The sequence below is a fragment of the Tetrao urogallus genome, assembly GCF_951394365.1.
Source record: "Tetrao urogallus genome assembly, chromosome: 18".
Classification (NCBI taxonomy): domain Eukaryota; kingdom Metazoa; phylum Chordata; class Aves; order Galliformes; family Phasianidae; genus Tetrao; species Tetrao urogallus.
In genome coordinates, this window is record NC_136831.1 from 3692784 (window position 1) to 3712853 (window position 20070).

General features: G+C 43.8%; 1 protein-coding gene across 1 annotated transcript; it reads left to right on the forward strand.

Moving 5' to 3' along the window:
- Positions 1 to 6420: 6420 nt before the first annotated feature.
- Positions 6421 to 18040, forward strand: PRKAR1A (protein kinase cAMP-dependent type I regulatory subunit alpha; the record flags this gene model as incomplete). Its single annotated transcript, XM_079544383.1, has 10 exons — positions 6421 to 6597; positions 11493 to 11666; positions 12274 to 12365; positions 12700 to 12761; positions 13260 to 13306; positions 13904 to 14062; positions 14545 to 14605; positions 14886 to 15007; positions 15571 to 15652; positions 17683 to 18040. The coding sequence occupies 10 exons, from the start codon at positions 6421 to 6423 to the stop codon at positions 17853 to 17855; spliced, it is 1149 nt and encodes a 382-aa protein (XP_079400509.1). The 3' UTR covers positions 17856 to 18040.
- Between the last annotated feature and the right edge of the window lie 2030 nt (positions 18041 to 20070).

Below are 20070 nucleotides of genomic sequence, written 5' to 3' on the forward strand. Positions count from 1 at the left end.
AGTGGTAGATAGGACACAATAATCTGTGTTTGAATTTAATCGAGGTTTCACAGCTTTTTCAGTCTAATTGAACTCATCCTTCAATAAGCACTACGTGACACACCTCAGCTAATCAATCATGCCACCCCAGCTGCATTGCCTCCCTCATGCTGCTGAGCTGCTCAGCATTCACTCAGGAGGTAAAACGTTCCCAGCATTGCCTCTTGGGTGCTGGAAGCCTTCCAGCTGGAGCCACGCTGAGTGTGCTACAGGCTGTGCTGTAGCAGGCACGTCTTGCAGATGGAAACAGATTCCCTGACTGGCCTATCTTTAAGATCTGGGCACTTCAGGGCATTTCTTTTTTTCCTTGGCTCTTGCTTACTGTGTTTTGAGACTTACCAGTCATTTTCTTCTTCAAAGTAACATATGGAAATGATTTGAGAACTGCCGCTCAGAGCAAACTTGTTTTGCAATGGGGACCATTTCACACAGCTGTCTGCCCAGTTGATGTGTGGCAGGAGCAAAGAAGGGTTCCATGCACCATCCAGGGTCCAGGAGGGCTTTATCCCACAGCACAGAACACGACAGGGTTAGAGCAGGAAGCTCAGGTGGTAGCTGTCAGATGGCATGGATTTTGATCATAGTAATTCCTTGTTCTGTTCTTTTATGACCTAAATGATTTCTCTTTCATGTGGCAAAGTTACAGATGTTGATACCAGATCTACTTACTTATCCAGAGGCTCAGACTGTGTGGCAAACAGAGCACATTGCTGTGCACTGTGGTGGGCACCAATTTTCTCTCCTTGCGTACCAGTAAATTGAAGTGTCACACTGAGAGCTGTCAAGTTCATGTATACAGTCAACTCCAGAGTTTGGCCTTGGACATAGAAGCCCCCAAATAGTCTCCTGTTAAGCGGGATTAAGGTTTTTTTTCTGCCATTTCTAATCTATGGGTCTTCCTATTAATCACACTGCATCATCTGAGTGGGAGATGATGTGCAGCAGCAATAGACAATTACTTTCTATGCTCATTAAAACTTGAACTAAATTACCAGAAGATATATCCAAAGTACACAGCACAAACTCTACCTCTGACATTGCCAGGGTCCACAGTGAGCTCACAAGTTTTTCTTCTGCCGAGTTTGATTTCTGCTGGATGTGAATTTCAGAGCTGTTGGGACTGATGGCTGTTACTCTTGATAGAAGAAACCTTCCTGTATCACCAAAGCTTTTTCATTCCCTGCACCAAGGTGGTGCACACAGCAGTCTCTGGGACCAAGTGTTGTACGTTGGGCTGTGCTTCTTTGGATCCTGTTTGACACATTTACATCACTTATGTGATTTAACATGTAGACCTGAGAGGTGGGTGACGTTAGCCTGCTCTAATCAGAGAGTTGTTTGATTCATTTGCTTTCAGTCCCAGTGTCTTGTCTGAGATGATGGTACCTCATGGGCAGAAAGGACACTAAGTTGGGATGGTATCATTAGTGGAACTCCCTGCTGTTACAACTACATTCCAGATACCCACAGGCCTTGTCAATTCTGCTACCATGAAGAACCTATCAGGAACCTATTTTCTTCTTCTATACATGCAGCAGGGATAGACTTCTTCTGTGCCCTTATTTCTCATTGTGGCTTATCTTCCCTTCCTCAACCTCCCTACTCACTGCCCCACTGTCAGACTGCAGTTCTTCATGGAGATATTTTTCCTTGCCTAGTGATCCAGTGACTCTTCAGCCACTTCACCTTCAAGCTGCTCTTATGCTCCTCTAGCACTTCTCATAGCCTCTCCCTGTGCCATCCTGTTCCATCTGCAGTTTTCTTACCCAGCAGCCTTGGCCCAGCCTTCCTTCCCTTTAGCAGTTCTGTTGTGCTGCTCTGCTCTCATCTGCTTCCTAATGCTGCAATGCTTTATGCTCACAGGATAATACTGAGTCAGTATCTCTGTGGGGTTTACAGGATTGCATGGTGGTAAAAAGTGTAGAAAGCCTTGCTTTTTTTCCTTCCCACTGACCATTCTCAGCTTCTATTACTGTTGAACACCATGTTGATAAACAGCACCATAAAAATTAAAGTCATAAATTTAGCCTTTGTAAGAACTTCTGGGAAGCTTTGTTAAAAAGCAAACAAATTATCTCTAGGGATAGTTCAGATGTTTCTCACAGACAAATTTATTGGTCTTTTATGAGACCAGGAATATGTGATCCTACATGACTTAACGCAGAATGGAGGTAAACAAAATGCCTAAGAATGACGATGTGCCGTTCTCACTCCATCAGTGAAGGAAGTGTGATGACCTTGAAGAGGGGTGCTGGTTTTAATCGTGAAAATGGTGCAGCTGACTCCTTCATTATGAAGATGAAGCAGAAGTGGCTAACTACATGAACTGAAGAGCAGCGGAGTGGTCTTACAGCTCCAGGTCCTCCAAGGTACCGGGTAGCCAACTCCTCTAAATTTGCAGGGCCCTCAGTATCTTTGTATATTCCGGGCCATGGATTCCTACACAACCACAGTGTCTGTCCTTTTAACTCTTGGCTTGGGAGAGCATGTAAAATAATAGTAACTGCTGTTTGAAGCCAGATGTAGGTTTGACATAACTACTGAGTCCTGTGAATGCCAACCAAGGATGAACTTGGCCTATGGCACTTGCCTTTGCTATTTCCTTCCAAAAAGAACAAACTTCAGGCAGTGTTTCTTGGTTTAAAAATGACAGTAATCAGACTCCTAAAATCCAGTAAGTCCTATCTGCAGCTTTCTGCAAGTCTGTGCAGTGGCACAGGATGATTCACAGCCCTGCCTGGGGAGCCGTCTCCCCCAGTCCATTCTCAGACTCCGACGGTGTTTACCAGTCTAGGAAAATGAGTGTCCCACCAGGAGGACATGTGATGGTCACCATCACTGAAGTCACTGCTGTGCCAACCCGTGGTTCTTGCTGTTGGGGTTAGAGCCGGGACTGACTTCTGGATTTGTCTACAAATTAGATCATACAGTGGTGCGTTAGGACAGCGTCTCTTACAGGATAGGAGATGAAACTGAATCAGAAAAATGATTCAATGGAATTCTTATTAAATACAACGAGACACAGTGAGTGCAGCTCTGTGAAATCACAGGCTCACCTTCCCCCTGTGCCCCATGGCTTGCTGGCTCCGTCACTCTCTCAGCAGTCTGGGCAGCTCTTCTCTGCTCTTCAGCAGCCACAGCCTCAAACAATTGTTTCATGAGAAACTCTAATGCATGAAATAGTGGGAACTGAAAGCTGTGGGAACAATGCTGATGGTAATGCAAGTTATTTACTGAGGAACGTTTATTATGTAATTAGACAGTTAACGCTACGGTTTCACTGCAATTCAACCCAGACTAAATGGCAGAGCCTTTTGTTTTTTTCTTCTGTCTTTAACGCACTAAGAATTAACACACGGCTGCATACAAACATGAGAAGCATGATTTAACTTCCCAAGGTAAGTCTGTGCAGGCTCCCAGCGAAGGATTTGCACACCATTAACAAGAGGAACCGCAGGTTGGCTCCCTTTAAAGCCTGTCCTGCTCCCTTCATCACACTGCTGCATTGCCACGTGAACTCTGGCTCAGCAGAGGATTGCACCAAGGTTAAGCTGTGCAGCAAACTCGTTCTCTAACGCTGCAGAACAGGTTTAACACACGGAGAGATCTTTGTTCCAGATGGGACCGGGAAGGCAGCAGGACTTGTCAGAACAGCACTGCACACACACTGACGGGCCCTCAGCGCTGGGACAATCTCGGTGTTTATTGTAAGACTTTTGGTTCAGCGCCGTACCATTCGGCGCCCCGGCTGCCCCGTTATCCCGTTAGCTCCTCGTGCGGCAGGCCAAAGCACGTCTCCCCATGCTGTACCGAGCGGCACGTCACCCCAGCCGCGCTCTTAACCCGCACCACCTGTGCGACTCCGCCCTAACGCCAGGCCGCGCTCGCAGCTCCGCCCGCACTGACACAGCGCTTCCCGCCCACAGGGCGGCCCCAGCCTTAACGCCAGCCAGGCCCGCTCCCCTCAGCGGCGCATCTTAAAGGCGCAGTGGCGAACGCCTTATCTCCTAGCGTAGCACAGAACGGCGCTGTCCCTTTAAGGTTACCGCGGCGACGGCTCCGGGTGAGAGCGAGGCGCATTTACGTCACGCCGAGCGCTGATTGGTCGAATCCGTCGGTTTCCGGTGGGAGCCGCTGCCGTCTGTGAGGCCGAGGCGGGGCGGGGGCGCTGAGGGCCCGGCAGAGCCGCCCGCGCCAGGTGAGCGCCGGGTGCGGCCTGGGGGGACACGGCGGGAACGGCCGCGGTGCGGTGGGGCCGAGCGGGGGAAGCTCGCGGGCTTTGGGGGCGGGCCCGGCCGTAGGGAGCGGCCCAGTGGCCGGTAGCGAAGCCCGGCTGTTCCCGAGGCTGTAGGCCCCGCAGTTGAGGCTGCGCTGTGAGGGGCCGCGCGGGGCTCAGGCGCTGGAAACGAAAGCGTTCAAACGATAAAAAGGAAGAAAAGGAAATCCACGCGGTGGGGGAGTTCGCTCCCAGACCTGCGGGGTGGGGCCTGGGGGGGCGGGGGGCTGTGTGAGCAGCGAGCGGGCCCCCCCCCCGCGGCCACGGCTTCTCTGGGGCTCCTCGTTAGCGCTGACCTTCAGCGCGCTGTTATGGGAGCGAAAGGAGCAGCAGGAGGAAGGCTTCCTTCAGTCGTTTCGAGGCCGTGCTCAGTGTCTGTGCGGTGTGTAACGTGGCTGCCCGGGGCTGTAACCTGTTGGAAGCGTTTTCGGCTCTGTGTTAGCTCTGTGCCTCCTGTAATCCCAGCACAATTCCAAGAGGTGCGGTGTTATACCGCCTATTGCTGCTTATGAAGCATGCGGTGTCGCAGCTCGGTGACATGGCATCTCAACATTGCTTCGTCTGAATCCTTTTTTTCCTTTCCCCCTTCTCTTCCTAAAGCTGATCCTGAGATCAACGCTTCTCACTCAGTAGTCCTAAGCTGTTGCAGCTGTCTCTGAGCCAGGTAACTTTCTTTATATTTCATCAAGAATGCCCTGAGGAACCAGGATTTCCCAGCAATTTCTTTAGCTATTTTATGAAGAAGAAAAAAAAAAGACTCAACATTGATTTTATAAACACATGCATATATGTATAAATATATTAACATAATTTTATAACATGAAAGATAAAAGAGATCAGACTTGATACTGTTTTTTCAAAGCCTTGCAACTGGTACTGTGATTCCAAACTCTCATTAAAGCCTGACAGTGTGGCAGGTATGCCTCAGGGTGCCCTCCTGATAATCCACAGCTGGAGAGGTATTTGGGGGGTTGTAGTGTATTCATGAAGGTAGTTATAAAACAATTTAAATAAGGTACTTTTTTAAGATAAATGTTTCTAATTCCCCAGTTGCTACTGATGGGCATTTGGTGAGCTGGCTTTGGTTTGACCTTAGCACGTTTCACTTCCGAATACTTGCAGTGCTTGCCTCTCACGTTCCCACTTTCTGCCCACTGTTCTCCTGATCATCACCACCTGACCCCTGGTTTCAACTGGGATAGAGTTAATCTTCACAGTAGCTGATATGGTGTTATATTTTGGGTTTGGGAGGAAACCAGTGTTGATAGCACACCAGTGTTACAGCCGTTACTGAGCAGTGCTTACACTGAGCAGAGGCTGTTTCAGCATCTCAAGCTACCAAGCCACTGAGGGGCTGGGAGGAGACAGAACCAGGACAGCTGCCCCACCTGGCTGAAGTGATGCTCTGTACCACGTGGTGTCATGCTCAGCAATAAAACTGGGGGAGTTGGCTGGAGGGGCAGCTGCTGCTTGGGGACAGACTGGGCATCGTGCAGCAGGCAGTGAGCAATTGCATTGTGCATCACTTGTTTTGTGGTTTTTGTTTGCTTTGTTGTTTTTTTCCCCTCTCCCCTTTCATTTCTGTCACATTAAACTGTCTTTATCTCAATCCACAAGTTTTACTTCCCCTTCCCCCATCCCAATGGAGAAGGGGAGCAAGTAGCGGTGTCGTGCTTCAGCTTAAACCAGAGCACCCCATACAGACCATACGATGTTGTTTATGAAGTGATTCTTCAATCTGAAAAACAAATAGTAGGTTTAATCATCAGAAAGTTCAGATAAGAACCTTCCCTGACATTGAGTGCTCGCAGGGCTTGAATTGTTGAGGTTTCTTCAGTTCAATCAGATGCACTTCTTCTGCCTGTGTATATGGAGCACTCAGTTCTTATTTCTTCTAAATGACTTCTACTAAATAAGTTCGTAGTTTTTTCTTTCACACTTTAGCTTTGTTACTGATCTTAGATATGAAGATGACTTTATCCAGTGATGTCAGTAAGGTGATAATGCAGCGTGATTTTCCTTGAAGCAATGTAACATCTGACTATGCTGGGCAGCACCATCTGCTTTTCCGCTAGTTCTTTAACCTTCTCTTTTTCTTTTCAGCAATGGCAACTTCCAGCAGCAGCAGCAGTGAGGAGGAGCGCAGTCTTCGGGAATGTGAGCTTTATGTCCAAAAACACAACATCCAGCAGCTTCTGAAAGATTGCATTGTGCAGCTGTGCACAGTGAGACCTGACCGACCCATGGGATTCCTGAGAGAATACTTTGAAAGACTAGAGAAGGTAAAAATAAGCACTGGGAGTGAAGGAGAGCGGATCAGCTGAAATTTGTACTGCTCAACTTGATTTAGTGGCTGAGCTTCCAGTTTGGCCCATGTTTGTGTTGGCTGTTTGGAGCTGGGCCTGATGCTTTTGGAGAACGAATGGCATTTTCTGTAGTGTTTGCCAGTGGCTTGTGGTATGAGAGCACCTCTTGCCTTACTTGCTTTGTTGTGACAGAACTAAACTGGCAAGGAGACTCATCCACCTGGGATGCACATGTGATCCCAATCTAGTGTTTACTCATAGAAGCTGACAGATAGGACACATGATCCTGTCTGTGGTCAGATGGTAACTGTGCTGCGTGACCCTGGTAGCTGCTGGCGATGCACGTTTGGTTTCTTCTGTTGAGGCAAAGTGATTGCAAAGATTCAGGTACAAAACAGCAGCAGGCCAGTGGTAGTTATCCAGGCCTAGCTGAAATCAAATGGAAGCACTTATTTTCCTGATTTCTAAGACAGCAAGCCTGTTTTCTTCATTCTGTTGGGAACTGAGTGTTAGTGTTTTGCTTTGTTGTGCCTCTCACTTGTCCTGAAGACCTCTTTCTGTGATCCTGGGAATGAAGAGAGTTTTCATTTCAGTGCTTGTATTTGAATCAACTTAACATTAATTTGAACACTTCATTGAATATAACAATATCTTAAGCTGAAAGAAAGTAATATGCTGTGAAAAACAGAGTTTTTAAAGGCTAATGCAGAAGAAAGATTAGCTGTAACCACTGTACTCAGCACAGCTTGTTGGTAATTAACATGGCTGTGACCTTGCACAGCAGTCACTTGCAGGTGCTGCAATCCATCTTACATGGGAACTGTATCTTTGTCCTTTTTTATTTTTAATTCTGGGTAGTTATTAATTGCTGAAATAAATAATAATAATGCTGTAGAGAGTGTAGGTATGTGTAGTGGAAGTAGTCTTCTAATGGAAGTGCTTGTGATAGGTACTAGAAAGTGATCATATGTTGCAGACGTACCTCCTGTGGCTTGCTGTGTGCTTGAGGAGCAATTTGCTTGTTAGGTGCACAAGAACTCTGTGGTATTTCTTCTTATTGTTATTGTGTGTAACATAACATCTTGAGTATGTTCTCTTTCAAAATCCCAGCAGCAGCCCAGATTGCAGTCCTAAAAATCCTTAGTCCCCACCTTCTACCATGCCAGCTTTCCTGCCTTGTATTCTTGGGTTTCTGATACTGATATATGGTGCAGTTTGGGGTATCAATGCTTGTGGTAATGTTGCTTTAAAAACTATCAAAGAAAACTGTTCTGCAGTTAGGAGGTAGAACTTAGAATAAGCTGTAAGCAGAGGCATGAAGGGACGCAAAACAAGCATTTCAATCCTGTTCTGATGTTCATTGTGCAATAATTAGTTCTAAAGATAATTTGTCTATAAGGTCAGAGCTAGGCTTGCTATCTCTCTCATGTGTATTTTGGAGACGAACAACTTTCTTTTTTTCTGGTGCAGAGAGGCTGTCCATGCTCTCCATCAGCCTACAAGGAAGCTGAAAATAAAACTGGTTAGATAACGATTCTCCCCTGAAATTACTCTTAGAATTTTGTTTAAGGCCTCTTGTTAGGAGCAGTTTTGGCATGGGTTACATGTGCCAACTCATGCAGCTATAGCTGCTGGTGGAACTGTAGCCTTCTTGTATTGTTGAATATAAAAATTGCTACGTCTTTCTTGAGGTAGTTTCACAGTTCAGTCTGATAACAGTGGCTGTGCTACTGTTATTAACCAGCTCTAACCTGGTACTTAGCACCAGTCCAGCAAAACTGTGTGAAACAACATGTTTTCCAGGAGTGACATCTGTTCTATCTGTTCTGTCCTTATGAAAGCAGAGCAACTTTCCCATCTAATTTTCAAGTGTTGCGCTGAATGTAACTGAGGTTGAGATGGAGTGTTTTAAAGCTTTGATTGAGGCCAGCTTCTGGAGGAACCCCATCTGAAAATGAAGTGTGGGTTCTATTTTCTCTCCTGACAAGTCATGTCTTCCACCAGGCTGATTCACTGTCACGTTACTCCCATGCATCGAAGATGTTTAAATTTGCTGTTGAATTATTGCTCGGAAACATTAAAATTACTGCCTCTGTAGTTGCAGTAGGAATTCACGTGTCCTTTTCAGCTATGAAAACTTTCGTGTGAATTTTATCACTATGCTCAGATAAAATAACATGCATACAATCGGTCTGTGGTGCACTATGGCTGCTGTTGGCTTTGCTTTGCAAACGGGGCTGATAACACAAGCGCACACTGACAGCTGATAGCTAGCTGGTGCTGAGCTTGGCTGGGTTCTGCAGTGGAAGCTGTGGAAACTTAATGCAGAGATTGGTATTGCAGCCTGCTTGGTGGATTTGCTGCACGTGTGTTGGGCTTTGTGCAAAACTGAAATTGGGAAGCTGAAGATTGTTGTCTAAGTACTGTGCCTGTTCCCCATCATCTGGCCTGCCTCCACGAATGCATACCGAAATATCCTTCAAGTTTAAGTGAGTTGTTTTGGAGGGAAAAAAGGGATGGTGGAGAGCTGATATAAATGAAGTTAACCAGAAGAAATCAACTATTTCTGGTGTCATGGGATGCTCCATCCCTGCAGTCATTCAAGGCCAGGCTGGATGTGGCTCTGGGCAGCCTGGTCTGGTGGTTGGTGACCCTGCACACAGCAGGGGTTGAAACTGGATGATTATTGTGGTCCTTTTCAACCCATTCTATGATTCTAATGACAACTACCAGATACTAGAGTGTATAGTGCCCAAAATAATTCTGAAATCATAGTGGTCTTCAGTAGCTGAAAGAATTCAAACATGATGATAAGAAGCTGTTATCCTAATGCTTTTTTTTTTTTTTTTTTTTTTTTTTTTTTTACTACTCATAAGTGATAATGCAAATGGACTTAAAAATGATTTCTTATCTGTCAGGATCAATGGAATGTACAATTGTGGTCACTGACAGTAAAATCTGCGTGAGCTGCTCTGTCAGCTGAGAGGTCAGGTTGAACATTTGGATGCAATAAGTAGGCTGGCTTTAGTAATAATCCATGTTGTGGTTATAGGGGCTTTTCTTCAGTATTTGCTTTAATTCGAAGAGCTTCTAAACTTGAACAAATATGTTTCCTCACTCTGGTTAGATTCTAAGGTACCTGAAAGGAGCAGCTGTGACTTTTTGGTCAGGGCCTGGTGTAATTTATCTCCAATCAAGTGGTGTAATATAACACAGCATCAGAAATGATAGAAGGTATATTTTAAAAACATGAATACATGGAAAGCTTCTGTAATGGAACCAGTGAGATCCCAGCTTGTCCCTTCCGAATGGCGCAGAGCTGTCCTGCAGTAACGTGGACGTGGTGATTTGTCTTGTAGGGGCAGTCCTGTCCCTGGGTGTTTCAGCAGAACGTCCAGACTAGCTGCAACACTTGAATCTTTTATCTTAGCCACGTGTAACCTTTGCATGTCCACATGGCCTACAGTAACAGGCTTGTTGTTAATGTAACAGCATTAAGTCTCAGAGCAGGCAGGAGTCAGCAGCTATTTTCTCTCCGTGTGCAGCACTGTGATGTGCAGCTCCCTCCCTCAGTGCTGCCGAAGTGCTTCTGCCTCTGGCATTTGCAGGGTCTGTGTATCCTGTGTGATACTGGAAACGTCACGGCAGCTGATGTTTGCTTTCTAAATAAGTGCCAAGGCTTTAAATATTCCTTGCCCCAGCAGTTGGAAATGTGGCACTATTTTGTTAATGAACACAGAGCAGGAAGCGCGGGGCGGTTTGACGGATCGCTGCTCTTTGGCTATCTGAGAAGTACAAAATGTAAACTCGCTGTAATGGTTAGCTGAGGTCCCTTTCCCCAAAGTGGTGGAGTTACACATGGCCTCTGCGTACCTCCGGAGTGGATCGTGGCAGCCAGGCTGCCTGACCAGGCTGGGGGGGGAAGGGTTTATCAAGGACGTGGGGACAAGCCCAGCTTTTATGTGCCTGGAGTCCTCAAAGAACAGATGGCTCCTTGTTCTGTTCAAACGTGTCCCCAAACCCTCTTGCCTTATGGCAGGGAGAAAGTCATTTGAGCTGTTATGACTCAAATGTTTTGGCTGTGAGGTTGGCTTTTTTTTTTTTCTTCGTTAAGTAAGGTGAATTTTCTGGTATGTGAAAGGATCGAATCATAGCATTGATGCGGCTAGAATTCACTTTATTCCAAGCGTGCTGGCTTTCCCCAGTCTTAGTACAACACAACCCAGGAAGCAGCTGTGGGAAATAAGGAACATGTGTAGCATTGTACTCAGCTGGCAGATCTGTGGTTTGAGGGAAGATACCGTTTGGCCCTTAGCATCCTTTCTGCACCTCTTCTGTAAGCTACATTTGTGCTTCTTTCTCCTAAAATAACCCATGGTTACCAAGCATTGAGTTGGTCCGTGACTTCACCTTGTTTCAAAAGCTTCTCGTGTAGCAGGGATTTCAGAGGAGTTGTTTTTCTGTCCTTCAAAGGAATAAAAGGCTTAACACCCTGCAGCTCAGGGAAGGAACTGCTGTGTGCGCTCTTGGGAAAATGGCTTTCTCTTCTGCAGGCTTTTTTTCATTGCTTATTGAATATGCTAGTGGAAAGTAAAGTCAAATTGTTTGTGCTTCTCAAGTTAATTAACTGTTAGTGTAATTTATTAAAATAAGCACCACTGTGACGTGAATGTTAGCAAAGGAATATCTTCTGTCTGCTTCAGTAAGGCATTTGATCATGCTTGCTGTAATCTCCTGCTTGCCTTAATGTGAGAGTAATAGGACACAGGAAGCTCCCTTGCACTGGCAGGCTAAATTGGGATATGATATGTAACTGCTTTTTTCTCCTTTAGTGGATTACGTGTCACAAATATCTCTTCTTTCCTGTTCAGGAGGAAACAAAACAGTTGTTAAACCAACAGAAGTCTGGTTCACGCTCAGACTCACGGGAGGATGAAATCTCTCCTCCTCCTCCTATGAACCCTGTGGTCAAGGGCCGAAGAAGACGAGGGGCCATCAGTGCAGAAGTCTACACAGAGGAGGATGCTGCATCTTATGTTAGAAAGGTGCTCTCATTTTTTTTCCCTCTGATGTTGCCAAGAGATGCACATGCACTCAGTTTACCTAAGACTACTTAATATCCAGTGTATTAAGTAACACTAAGCCTGTAGCCTGTTAGGTGGTGTGATGACAGTAAAATTCAGACCTGTGTGTATAGCTCTTCAGTTTGTCATGCAGACAAATCATTTTTACACAGTTCTGATCCTTTCCCTTTGAAGTAGTGTGTGTCTATATATACGCACACATACATTTATATGTATTTTTAATACTTGCACACAGAGCTTCCAGCAGCTGCAGCAGTATTAGGCTTAGCCCAAAGGCAGAGCTGCTGTTCTTAGGGAAATAAGTTGCAATTGTGAAAAGAAACTACAAACTTAACATGGAATTATGTTTTTATGGTTGCATAGAATCAATGTTTTATTTACCTTCTGTATAAACTAGCTGTAAATGTTGACTGTATTTGTTTCTTAGAGCTAGAGTGCTTGAGAGAGTCTGAAAGACTTGAGTTCTGTAGCAATTTGAGTCATTTGTTTGTCCTGGATAGTGCAGAAGATTTTCTTTTGAAATTGAATCAGTTACTTTTTCTTTTCTTTTTTTTTTTTTTAATCCTAGGTTATTCCAAAAGATTATAAAACTATGGCTGCATTGGCAAAAGCTATTGAGAAGAATGTGCTGTTTGCCCATCTTGATGATAATGAGAGAAGGTAGGAATAAATCTCTGTTGAAGTCTGAAAAGTATAGTAAAATGCAAAGGTAAAAGTTACAACTTGCATGTAACTTTGCATTCTTATAGTAAAATACAAAGTTGCCCAGCCTGTTTACAGCAGTAGAGAGACAGCTGGAAAAGTTGGTTGGTTGAGGTTGGAGATGTACGAACGCATGTGCAGTATCACAGAGTAGTTGGGGTTGGAAGGGACCTTTAAAAATCACTTAAAGGGACCTTTAAAGTTCCAGCCCTGCAGCTGTGGGCAGGGGCACCTTCCACTGGATCACGTTGCTGTGTGTTGCAGTTGTGTAACTTTGGTATCCTTCTTTCAGTGACATCTTCGATGCGATGTTCCCCGTCACTTACATTGCAGGCGAGACTGTCATACAGCAAGGCAAGTGACAGTGCTGACATTGATAAATGTTGGAGATGGTGGGCAGGCTGTGACCTAAGGCTGTTAGTGTGCTGCTTGGGAAGAAAAAAACCCTCTCTGGGTGAGGTGACCCTTCCTTGTCGTGTTAACTGAAGCACAGCTCCTGCTCTGAAGTAAGGAGTGGAGCAGTTGTGGGAATATTGCGTTTCATCACATGTTATCTGTTGGAAAGATTGTGATCTAATGACTCTGTAGAATACTTCATGACAGTTTTTGGATCCAATATGCCTTTCCATCATTCTTGGAAATGTGGCTGATGTACTGCATACCACTAGCTGTCCTTTTTCACAGGACTAAGAGTGTGAAGGGAACAAAATGTGGTATTTCACCCTCCCAGCTGTGCAAAATGTCTCTGCCAACCTCATTACATTCAGCTCATGAAAGCCGTTAGAGATGCTAGTTTTGTAGAAGTATGTTTGCCTTTTTTTGTGTATTTAATTTTTGATTTTCTGTTTTTAGGTGATGAAGGTGATAACTTCTACGTTGTTGATCAAGGAGAAATGGATGTAAGCATTATTGGTAGCTTATTAATGATGCATTCATCCCTAACAGAAGGGAACTGGTAGAAGCTAATTTTCCTTTGGAGCTATTTTGCTCTTTATTGATTCTTCAGTCTGACTGCAGAGACTATGAATTGTGTTTAAGATGAATTGTTCAGATGTTAATAAAGTACCAATACTTTACAAGTTTAGAGTCTAGGTAAGGCGTGGGACAGGCTTTAAGAGTGACAGGCTTTTTTATTTTCTAATCCAAATCATCCATGGCTTTTGATTCAATTTCTGTGATGGCTTCTTGAAAGTCCTTTCGAGTCCTTTGTGTTTCATTGAGGCTTTCTGAGATTTTATTTCCTATCCAAAGGTCTTTGGGTCTGCTTCTCTAGTCTCTGTGCACATGATGTGGACAGCAGGCTCTTTGTCAATGGAAATAAAGCTTAAGATGGGGTTTGGGGTTGGGTGTGAAGTGTTAGTGAAATCCTGAAATAATCCACGTTGACTATGTAGATGTGAGAATTTCCCTACATTATAAAGGAAATGCAGGGTAGTGGGAGCATCACATCCCATTCCTTGACCAGCCTTCCAGACACTGTGGGCTTTGGCTTTCAGGTTTATGTGAACAATGAGTGGGCAACCAGTGTTGGTGAAGGAGGAAGCTTTGGAGAGCTTGCCCTTATATATGGAACTCCCCGTGCAGCGACTGTCAAAGCGAAGACAAATGTGAAGTTGTGGGGCATTGACAGAGATAGCTACAGAAGGATCTTGATGGCAAGTATTTGTCTAGCTGGTGTGTGCTTTCCACTGGTGACTCGAGTAGCTGTCTGCTAACCTGCACTTGTGCTTTTGCTTTTACCCTTCAGCCAACTTCTGTTGGTTACTTGACTTTCTGTCTGTGCTTGTGTTTTGTTGGAGTTGTGTGTACAAAATCCTGCTTTATGTCTTGTGCAGTCAGAGAGCTTATTGTTCAGGATGCACTTAGCAGGAATGGGGCAGGAGGAATCTCGCTTTGGTGAAGAAATCAATTCCTGTGCTACCTACGAGGTGTAGCTCTCTGGATTGAAAACATACCCCCTCCTGGTTAAATTGTCACTTAGTCCTGTGGGCTTGGGCTGTGTGGGGTGGGATGTAATATATCAGGTGAAGCTGTATATTTTTATATTGAATTTTATTTGAATTCTGACATCAAGTGAGAACCAGATTAAAGAACCCATTTTTTGTGGTTTCATTTTGTGCTTTTTTTTTCTCCATAGGGGAGTACTTTGAGAAAGAGAAAGATGTATGAGGAATTCCTCAGTAAAGTGTCTATATTGGGTAAGTACAAAGATGTTGTTCCAAAGTGGAATAAATTGCAAGGTTACAATTAAGCTGTTCCTCAGCATCATTGTGATTACAGGCTATTGTGGTAACGTGTTGAACGGACTGCAAAGTCTGTGTTGCTGTTCTGCATCATTCAAAAATAATTGTAATTGAAGTCTTGCTACACAGTGCCCAACTGCAGCTGGAAATATGCTGTCTTGTCTGTAAGGATGGAGGAAAGTGTGTGATTTGTACCTCAAAAAGATGAGCTGTTAATGAACACTTAACTCTCTAGAATCTCTGGACAAGTGGGAGCGCCTTACTGTAGCTGATGCCTTAGAACCAGTACAGTTTGAGGATGGGCAAAAGATTGTGGTCCAGGGAGAGCCAGGAGATGAGTTCTTCATTATCTTGGAGGTAAGCAAGACTAAAATCAAAACCTTGTAAGTTTGTCTATGTTTTTAACATTGTTTGTTCTGCCCTTAAATAGATATTCAGAGAAAAATGAAATGTTGGAATGTACTTTTGGAGAATTCCTCATGAGATATAATCTTGCTGGACATGCAAAAGCTTATATTTAGTTTTGCTATTTTTATAAATGGCAATTCCAGGAAAAAAAAAAAAAAAAGTGTTTCTGGCTTAAATCATTTATTCTGTTCAGGAGGGTAAAGAGACATATTACTAGATAGCTAATAATATCCTGCTAGTGGTGGTGTTGCAAACTGTACTGTAATATTGGTGCAAGAAAACTGGGAAGAGATCAATGCTGCAGAAGGTGAACACTCATGATCTTTTAAGCTTAAAGAAGAAGGAAGGTCAGTTGTTCTCATGGAGCAGTCTATGAACTGTGCATGAACTGTGAATTGGTTTTTAAAGACTGACATCATAACAGTTGTTTCTGCAAAGCAGCTCATTCTGGAATTCAGTAATTGAAGCGATAGCAGAAATTGCAATTGTCTAATTGCTGTGGTTCATTAAAGGGCACAGCTGCAGTGTTACAGCGTCGATCAGAAAATGAAGAATTTGTTGAAGTGGGCAGGCTGGCACCTTCTGATTATTTTGGTAAGTTCTGTATGGCAGCAGTGGTGCCATATGCCACTGTCAGCTTTCACCTGTGGTGATGACTGCTGTGGGTGACAGCGATGGGGTGGATTTGCTTAATCACTGTTTTGTCTGATTCGTGTGGTTCACTCAGTGTCAGTCACCTGACATTCAGGTGTGCATGCCTGTTACAGAGAAGTGGTAGCTGTGGAGTGTTGCTGTTTGGAAGGATGATGATTTGGTGTGACCTCCCTACAGCAGTTTGTGTCCAGAGATGGAAATCCCACAGTCTCACTTAAAGCCTTCCCCTGTAAAGATCAAACTGACCAGTTCCTCCAGCAGCTCTCTGTACAGCCTGTGCAGTCCCATAACCATCTGGGTGGCGTTGCTGGACTTGTTTCATGCCAGCATCTTGCACAGGGAAGCTTAAGACTGGGCGCAGGACTTGGTACAAATCAAGGTCTCTTCTGCCTTCTGTTGAAGGTATTTTTACTAAGCTAAAAGTTACATGATAGAAAAAATGCTTTGGCTTGAAAAAGCCTGTATGTGCTAGCAAAAAAAATAAAAAAGCTAAGTTCCTAATGCACACTGATCTGTTTGATCACAGGTGAGGACTGGACGTGTATGCTCACAGGGCATTCTTGGAGAATAATGTAACGGTGCATAACAGGATATTCCTGACTGTCTCATTTTAGGTTCAGAGGAACAATGCCTTGAAGCTCTCAAACAAAGCTTCTTCAAAAGAGAATTAATCTTTTCCCACCCCCTCAAATCTGTTGAGAACCAACTATTTAATATTTAAACACTTCCTTCTTTCAGAAACAAAAAGGCTAGTATTTTTTCCCTTCAGGTTTAAGATACGTTCTCTCATTATTTTTTTTTGAGCTGTCCTCTTGCAAAAGTCTTCTGGTTGTCTGGTGTTTCAGCTTTGTAGGTGATGTAATCAACAAATACTCTGTTTCAAGGCCTGGAGGGGGCTGTGCTCAGCAGTGCCTTGGTAGTGTTCAATCTGGCCAGAGGTTTGCTTAGCTCAGTACCTGGTGCTAGATGTTTGTTCTACCTATGTCAAACACTGGTCTCTTCCAATCTCTCCCTTGGTATGTATATCCTTGAATTTCCTACTACTGCACTGAATGTTATCCTGGTGTCGTGTTCAGGTGTCCCTGAGGCTTTAAGTCTCCCTTAGAACCTACTTTTTTGCAAGCCTGTGTTTTGGAGGCTGGCGAGTTTGAGGTTTTAATTGGCACCGAGGAAGTTTTCTCCTTTCTTTTGAACATCCCCTCTGATAATGCAGGCAGATTTATTCTCTGAGGATCCCTGCGTTCTTTCCTTAGTCCTGAACAGGAGCGCAACCTGTTCAACTGCTTAGAAACAAACCACCCCAGAAGTTGATGCAGTGACTTCATGCTCATGGCTAGGATTGTTAGGCATAGCTGCTACCACCAAAGGAAGGAATGGCTCGAAGAAAGCTTAATTTCAAAATATGTTGTTCAGCAGTTGTAACGTGCATTTGAAACAAAGCTTTTGATGTGCTTGTGTGTAACTTCTGAAATGGGAATCCCAGACTTGAGATACTCATTCTTACCTCCAGTGGCAAGGTAGGGTTGTTAATTCTGGCTAGGTATTGGTCAAAAGCTTCTGTCTTGTGCACTGAGATTATTACTCGAATAGCATGGTCTTGTCCTGAGCGTCACAGAGGTCTGAATTGGTCAGCAACATGTCTTACACATTAGAAATGTCTTACACATTAGAAAAATGGCTGCTTGAAGGAAAGTTACATAGTTGACTGAGATGTGACCCTTTTTCAAATAAGGGAAACACTGAAACAGAAATTGCTGAATAATTAAAAAAAGAATAGCACACAAAGGTGTCGTTCTTTATGCTGGCCACCCAGTTGCTTGTAATGTAACTATACAAACATTCATTCTGATAAACGTTGAGACCCGAATTAACTTTGGTTCAATTCCTGCAGCCGTTTGAAATACAGCGGGCTGACGAGTGACTCCTCCCCCTCGGTTTGTAACGCTGCTCCCGTTCTCCCGTTGCTCTAGGTGAAATAGCTCTGTTGATGAACCGTCCCCGTGCTGCCACAGTTGTTGCTCGTGGCCTGTTGAAGTGTGTGAAGCTCGATCGACCCCGATTTGAACGTGTCCTGGGTCCGTGCTCAGATATTCTCAAGCGAAACATCCAGCAGTACAACAGTTTTGTATCGCTGTCTGTCTGAAGCCTTCCTCCCTCAGCAACGTGCTTCACCAACGCAGACTGCTTTATTACCCTTGTGCAGAGCCACATGGCCACTGGCATTTGCAGCTTCCTGTCTGTTTAAAAAAAAAAAAAAAAAAAAAGCTTTTCATAGTACTATTTTTAATTTAGAGCATATTAGTTCTGTGCTCTCTGTCCCATTAAATACATAGGAAAAAGTTCTATGAAGATGTTTGCTGTTACAGCTTCTCTCTGTGCAACTGTGTCCAACTCGGGCAAATACAGCAAACACAGCCTTGCTTTACTGAAGGAGAGATCTCCAGGCACCGTGACAATTGCCACAGAATAAGGAGGTAGCAGGGTGTGGGGGGAATTTCAAGGTATTTCTTAAATCATTGGACAGATTTTAAGGCTGTAGTCCTAACCTGCTGTATTACTTTCCAAATGAGAATTGCCCATGTTACTGAGCTTCTTGGGGTTTTCTTTATAATTTTCTGGGTACTGTAATCCTGGGTTCAATCGTGAGGCATCAGCTGCTAAGAAAGCCACAGTTGGAATTCAGCAGTTTAATAGTTCCTGTGTTTGCTGGTTTAAGGTTGCTTATGTTGTCAAGCGTAAATCAAAGCTTTTGAGGTGAATGGTTCAGGTGAACTGCTGCAGTTGTTACTTAATTTGCTGATTTGCCACAACTGATCCTTTCCTTCTTCTTTCTTCAGTGATAGATTTGCCCTGAACTTCCTGTTCAAAGTGGCAAGAACCAAATGTTCCATACAATGCCTGACTTGGGCTCCAGTACACGGACATAGGCATGGTGCAGCCGCCCAGCTGCTAGTCATGCACAGGTATACACTGGTGCAGAAATTGGAAGCAAACTTTTTATTTCCCTTGCTTGCTTTGTATTCCTCAGTTGACTTATTTTTTTAATGGTCACCAGTTCACGTGTCCCTTTGACACCAGGGAAATTTAAACTTTGAAGCATTGATGGGCAGCATTAGTTGCGAGTGCTGGCCCATAGAGATGCCGTTATGCTTAGTCAGACTGCCAGGCAGAAAACGTGCCTCGCTTTAACGTTTTAACTTCCCTGCCACACTCATTTTAAGTATGCTTGTTTTTAAATCAACTCAGAATTTTTCAAAAGGATCATTAGGAGTCTAGTTTAAATACCAAAAGCTTATTCTCTTTCCATACTTGCCCAGATGACACGATGCATTTCATACTCTTTTTTTTTTTTTTTCCCCCTCCCAAGTTCAATATGTTGTGGAGTCTTAAACGTATTTCAGTATTTTCCAGCTTTGTGTTGCATCGTTCTGTGTGCACCAATACTTCCCACAGGTTTGTACTGAATTCCACGGTTCAATAATGGTAGGCAGTTTTCAAGGTTTCCTTTACCCTGTAATTTATACCCAGTAGTGTAGGTTCGTATTTGGGAGTGACAGCAAGCGGTTTTGCGTTTATGGGGCAACTGCTTCTCAAGATGGAGCCCTCGTTTAATTTCCTTTCCGAGATGATATGGATTCAGATCCAACAGGCTTTCTCCCAGGCGTGTCAAGAAGAGCCTGCTAATTGATGCAAAGTAATTCTGAGGGCATTGGGCTTTCACAAAAGGGTATTTCCAAACCTGAAATCCCAGTGGTGGGATTTAAACGCTTGTGGTTTGAGTTCTGTCTTCACAAGAAATTGAGAAGACTGCTTCTGCCGGAGTCCTTAAGGAGTAAGCAAATGCTACTTTTACTTTATAACTTTTTTTTTGTTGTTGCTAAAACTGTTCTCTTCAGTTTTGGATCTATCCAGGTTTTTCCTTCATTATGTGTTCATGTTACTTTAAAGCACCAAAAACTGTGTAAACTACTTAGAGCTCCACACAGAAGTGCACATTTTTTTATATAAGGCTTTCTAATCGAGTTTCACTACTGCATCTTTTTAGCTTGCTGTTTACTCCCTTTTGTAGTTTTACCTACAAGATTTTAAGATAAATCAGCTAAGTCTGAGTTAAATATTAATCACAGTTGTAGCTTTACCTTTGTGTGCAATTTAAATATGTTTGAAACCACAATTGGCATAGTTTTGCCTTAGCTAACATTTGGGGCTTTAGAAGTAATTTTTGCTAGTCCACCTTTAGCGAATTTATAAAGTCTATTGCCCTAGAAAGCTATAGTCAACCAGAGGACCATTTTTGTATTGTTACCTGACTATATAAGTCTGATTTACTGTATGTGCTAATATATTATATTCCTTTT